Raw genomic sequence first — 6,226 nt, 5'->3', positions numbered from 1 at the left:
GGATAGTTGAGAATCCAGGGCCAACATTTAGGAAAATATTCCTCAAGGATTCATACTGGACCCTTCTCAACTTAGATTATCACCGTGAGGAGAATTCTCAGTTACAGTTTAGGCTGATTAGGCCCAGATCAGTTATTTGACCATTTAAATTACAGGTGTATTCACAAATACAACTGAAGAGGCTATAGAGACTATAGTGCACACACACACTCACTGATTTAATCAACCTTGACACCATTACACTAATACCTCACTAATAACTCTGAATTAGCTCTTGTCTAATCTTTGCATGTGTTTTTAAAGACCTGTAAATCAGTCTGGGTGTGATAACACGTTCTGATCCTGTTTTCATTTTTTTTTAGTGTTGACCTTTTGTTTGTTTTCTTGTTTCTTCAGCTTTACACGTGTCTGACTTTCCTGTGAGGAAGTCTGCTCTCTCACTGTTTTTCTTTCTCTCCTGCACAGCTTGAGGTCACCTGTCCTTTGGTTTTCTGTAGTTTGCTTTTCTTCTTTGTTAATGCATTATGCATCATTTGATCAGCATGTAGCTTTCATAGCATCCACCAAATACAGTATAGGCTATCATTATTTTGCTCAATTGTCCTGGCTTTGAGAAATACAGAAGCTGAAACATGCTGGCCAATGAATAATAAATTGGATGATTTGGCTGCAGTTCTTCAGGAATGCAGACCTCTGTACACTCATTTCTTATCAGATAAATCCAAGACCGGATTACCAGCTGGGCACACCTCAGGGGCCTCAGACCTCTGGAGGCTCCAGGTTCACAGGAAGAGGCCCTGGGGCCCCCTAAAAGGTTAATTTGGCCATGAATGCATCTATGTGTTTTCATCTGGAAATATTCTGGAAAAAACAAGTATCTCAATTCCAAAATCGCTCCGGCTGGTGGGCGGTGCTTGGTATTTCCTCAACTTATCTCACTGCCGGGTCACAAACTTTCTCATTTTACAGCAAAACAGTACACTACAAGATGTTTCTGAAAACATTTGAGGCAAGAAATAGTCATTACAGAAACAAAATATTGATTCATATTTGATCAGCGCTACCTAGTTTGACCATTTGATCGAAGTTTGCAAGTGATTGACAACCGGCTCATAGACGGCAGGCTCCAGCTCGGCTCTGATTGGTTGTTTTCCTCCGGTCTGTGAAATCTTGCAGATGCCATTAGGAGCACTGGAGGACACAGAGGCACATGATTTTTTTTTCAGATTACCTGTCTCATGCACTACTGTCAGGAAATGGTGACCGTTTGTGGTGTTCGGGGTCAGTGGGACCCGTTTTCAATGTTTACTAAAAGAAAAATGATGTGATTCATTATTTGTTCAACCTCAGACTCATTGGCCGTGGCTCATTTTCTATGAAGAACATTCAAAAGAACAAATTTTTCAATGACTGCATACTGTACACCCCCCTACACAATTATATTACATATGTGATGTTCGGGTCCTCTGGACTCCCGAGGGAGATAAATGTGTGGAAATTGCAGGTGCTGTGTACAGTACAGTGTGTGTGTGTGTGTGTGTGTGTGCGTGTGTGTGTGTGTGCGTGTGTGTGTGTTTGTGTGTGTGTTTGTTTCTATTTGTGTGTGAGTTTTGTCTTTCTGCTCCTGCTGTTCCCGCATGAGGTTGTTACATTTCAAGCACCGACACCTGTCTGCTCCCACTTTCCCGCACATTTTACCCTCTGTCTTACGGGAACTAATCTATATTTTCTCACACTATATCCCAAATTGGCTGTGTGGCTCCTTATCGCAATCGATCAAGATGGTGAAAAGACTCTCTGCTCAGAGGGCTTTAGAAATGATTTTAGAAGAGAAAGAACTTTTGGAAGATGAAGATGAAGAGTTTTCAGAATATTAGGATCACATTTTCTGTCAATTCAGAGTCTGACAATGAGTATGAAGAAGAGGATGAGACTGACCATCAGGCAGCTCCAAAAACGAGCCCCTCAGCAGCCAGCAAGTGGAGAAATATGGATGTCAAAAAATGCAACACACACACAGTAAAACTCTGCCCCTCATATGCTGTATAAACTGGCATGAATAGGCTATGTGTTCAATGGGGTTCGTGTTGTGTAGACTGACATGAATTTCTAATTAAGTTCAAAGAAATATAACATCAATAAAAACATTGTTTAATTTATATTTGTTCAAGATAAAGGTTTTTTTCCACCCATATCTTTATTATAATTGATTTTTATTTTTTATTACATTTTATCACAAAAAATAAATAGCACTTTTGTTCATAAATAATATCCTACAGAAGTAAATGGCATATATTAACCATATGCTGTCTATATTGCTTGTAATTGGGATAAAGTAAACATCTGTTAAGTATTTTTACATAAATTGTTATGGCTGTATTGATTTGAAACCCCAATAATGGGGTGGGTCCAACCGACCGGCGGACATTGGCTGAGTAACAAAAACATGAACCCCACACAAGGGTTAACAAGATAATAGTAATATATACCAATATGCCAATACCAATATATAGCAATACATATATAAGTAAGTGTTTTTCTGTGTTCAATAATTTTAAGGATTTGTATGCCTGCTTGGTTAGTCCTGATTGCACAAAGGAAAAATCAAATCAAGAAAGCACATAAAGTAACAGCTGTTAACAACAAGTGTTTTATTTACTTAAAAAAGTGAGAGACATTTCAAGAGTGTAAAATACATTATCCATCAGAAATACAACGTGGTACAGACACATAGAGTATACAAAAAAAATGGCTCATCATTAGAATACTGATATGGGAAAACATTTCAGCACACTGCTCTGTCCTTGACTCGTATGCTTGAGCAGCTTGGGTTCAAACGAAGGAGTGAATTAGAAAGAGATGCTAACTGACCCGTTACCGCAATCCTCATTGGTATTTGAAAACAGCCCAAAAACATCTTACACTAAATTCAATAGTTTTTTTTATTTTACAGGAGCATAAACATGTACAATGAAACTAAGTGGCCGTGACTGCGTGGGACTATTTCGACGTCATCTCCACAGTCGCGTTGTCGTTGCCTCCGTTAACCTCGTAGTCGCCCACGGGGCCGCTGACCAGGACCTTCATGCGCTCGGGAAAGTCGTCGAATTTGGGGGACAGCAGGAAGTCGTAAATGAGAGCTGCTGCTACGCCGCCGCACATTGGCCCCACCCAGTACACCTGTAATGGACAACTCTGATCAATCTCTGGATCGACAACCTTTGTCATGTGTGAACTCATCGTTATCACAGAAAGATATAGATTCCAGTCAAGTTCAAAAGGTTGACTTTTGTCGATCTCTCAGTCGGGCTAATTGTAAAACAATAGGAACGCTATAACTGATTAACTCGTGAGGGAGGATTCACAGGTAATGGAGTCATCTGTCTGTTATGGAGTTATTGAATTATTTGCGCTTGACATGTAATATGCATGCAGAAAAATGTGACTCTGACTTACCCAGTGGTCCGTGAAATCGTTCAGGATCAAAGCCGGACCAAAGGAGCGAGCGGGATTGATGCCACAGCCGGTGTAGCTGATCTGTGATCAACAACAAAGAGATAGCATAAGGGGATATCTTCAGCTACATGCTCTGCTGGTATAATAGAGTCAGGGGTGCTGGGGTGTTAGATAAAACAATAAGAGCTCTATCATATCTGTTGCTTGTTTATATTGCTCAAATGTACTGTGCCTAATCCTAGATAAAGTTTCGGAGATGGTTCTGAGGTGCAACTTACAGCTGCCAAGTGTCCCAGACAGACAGAGAGGCCAATGGCCAAGGGTGCTGAGCCGGTGACATCACGCCGCCTTTTATCAGTGACTGCAATGACACACAGCACGAGCTGGAAGGTTGCCAGGAGCTCTATGCCCACGCCTTGGCTGGGAGTGACACCGTTGAGCTGCAAGAGTCAGAGAGAGGAATCCAAAACAACAACAGTTTGTCAGTTAGACGAATAGTTTCCCACCACGACCACTTCCCATTTAGCAGCCGCTGGCAAGTCTGACAGCAACTTGGCGCGAGGCTCCAGAGTGCCACATTGCTTGTTCATTCTTCATTTGTGGAAAACTTGATCATTGTTATTCAGTGTAGTAGTATTTAGCTGTGGTGTGTACACTGTGTGTGGGGTGCAGTGAGCTGATATCATGCCTTGACACTCACAAGCTTTTTTGGTTAGAAGACAGCTGATGTTACAGATAAGTCAATGAAAAGTAGTGTAGTATTTTAGTATGCAAAACCCCCAAATTTACCAAAACAGCTGAGGAGAAATGTCAAAGAGTTGACATTGCATATTTTTCATCACTTTCAGCTGTTGCAGCGTGGTGTGCTTTAATCATGTGTCATCACTATTTAATAATAACCAATGAGAGAATATACAAAGAACAACACAAACGGTGCCAAATGAAGTACCTACATCCTCACAAAAGGTCAACTTTAGATCACAAATGCACTTTAAATATGCACTGTTGCATCACATTTCTTAGTGGTGTTGGATGTTTCAGAGCTTTAAATCACATTTTATCACATGTTCTGACAGCAGTAATATGAAATGTACTCACAGAGTTAAGTCCCAGTGCATCAGTGCCATTTGGACGTGCTCCATACACAATGCCACTGGCCAGAGCTGAACCCAGCATCTGGGCCACAATGTACATGACCGCCTTCAACACGCTGATCTGGCAGCTGGCGAGCATCCCAAGGGTGACTGCAGGATTCAGGTGGGCTCCACTGATGTGGCCTAAACTCTGGGCCAGCGTGGCGATGGCCAGTCCGAAGGCCAGCGACACCTTCACCTCCTGGTCCGGGTTCTTGTTGTTCGGGTTCCCAATAGCCGTGGAGATGCTGAGGAAAATGAAAAGAGTCATGCCGACCAGTTCGGCCAGGACGGCCCTCCAGAAATCCTTGCTCTTGAACTCCCTCATGGTGGTGGATGTGTGGCTGTAGGTTCGAGCTGTGTAAAGCGTGTGTGTACTCACAAACAACAGCAGCAGGCTGCATATATAAGGCCTGTGCTGATAATGGTCAGTGGGCGGGCTTTAAAACTACTGAAAGAGAGGGCCACGCTGAATTAATGAGAAATCCAAAAGACTGGTCTCTCACTTCCCTCCCTCTGCTCCTTCACCCTCCCTCCTCCTCCTCCTCTCCCTGTCCCTCTCCCAGTTCCTCCCTGTGCACCACTTTCTGGTCTTTGGACTTTTCTGAGCAATAGAAATGGGTCTTGAAATAGCTGCATCCAAAGGTAAAGTTTCCACTCCAACAAGCATTTAAAGATTTAGTGCAGATGAAACTATTTTTGCTTTAAATCCAGATGAATTATAAACACTTTAAGTTTAATTTGTCCCAATTTATGTTTGTGCTTTATCTGTAAAAAGATAAAACTTTGCATAATTGTGTCTTGTGCTCCTTAATCACACCGTGGATCACTGACAGCACATAAGGGAGAACCAGAGAGAAGCCAGGCAACTCCCAAATAAAGTCATTTCAGGTCTCACCCTTCCCTCCACAGACAAGGTTGTCAAGCTTTTACAAGACCACCCAAATAACATCCCACATGCCAGCTCCGAGACACACTTTGACACAAAGAGAGAGAATCAAAATAACAGTTGAGAGAATAAAAAAAAAATGCATTTATTGCCAAAATGGCCAAAAAATACAAAACAAGCTTAAGCTTTTTTAGCTTTAATTGGATTAAATTGGTATTCGTCTCTTACAAAACAAGCAAAAAGAGGACAATTAAAGGAGACAGATTTTAGCAACCTAAAAAAAAACAATCTACATGTTATTTTTTTAAGTGGAGAGAGAATTTGGACACATTTCTAGTAGATGGAGCAACAATAACTCAGTAACTGAAAGGATGTCTTTGCTAAATAATTATTAGATGTATCGTAGAGGAAAAAGTTGGAGCAGGGTAAAACATCAACTTTGAGAAATGAGCTGCCTGTTGCACCTGGACCCCAACTGGAGGGGGTGTGACAACAAACAGCACACAAGCCGCTGCAAAAATCTGTCATTTACTTTGCTACTAGTTTGTAGTGTTTTTTCTCGTTTAACACATTTAGTTATTTAATTTCTGAGGATATTAAGAGTCTGAATCAAACAAGTTTAACTGTCTTAACGAAACACATGATTTCCAGAGGTTTAATGCGACTGCAACATTATAAAACCTGAAGCATTTACAGTACAAGTGTAATACATTTACAGTAGCAAATTATGTTTTAAGCAGCATCAAAG

General features: G+C 41.2%; 1 protein-coding gene across 1 annotated transcript; it reads right to left on the bottom strand.

The window, feature by feature from the left end:
- Positions 1-2,636: 2,636 nt before the first annotated feature.
- On the bottom strand, positions 2,637-4,988 carry LOC141777385 (aquaporin FA-CHIP-like). Its single transcript, XM_074651585.1, has 4 exons — positions 4,555-4,988; positions 3,735-3,896; positions 3,457-3,537; positions 2,637-3,180 (listed from the first exon to the last, which is right to left on the bottom strand). The coding sequence occupies exons 1-4, from the start codon at positions 4,915-4,917 to the stop codon at positions 3,001-3,003; spliced, it is 786 nt and encodes a 261-aa protein (XP_074507686.1). The 5' UTR covers positions 4,918-4,988; the 3' UTR covers positions 2,637-3,000.
- Positions 4,989-6,226: the final 1,238 nt, after the last annotated feature.

The sequence above is a fragment of the Sebastes fasciatus genome, chromosome 11 (genome assembly GCF_043250625.1).
Source record: "Sebastes fasciatus isolate fSebFas1 chromosome 11, fSebFas1.pri, whole genome shotgun sequence".
NCBI classification, from domain to species: Eukaryota; Metazoa; Chordata; class Actinopteri; order Perciformes; family Sebastidae; genus Sebastes; species Sebastes fasciatus.
The sequence above is the reverse complement of the archived record's forward strand: the minus strand, read 5'-3'. Positions and strand labels throughout refer to the sequence as shown.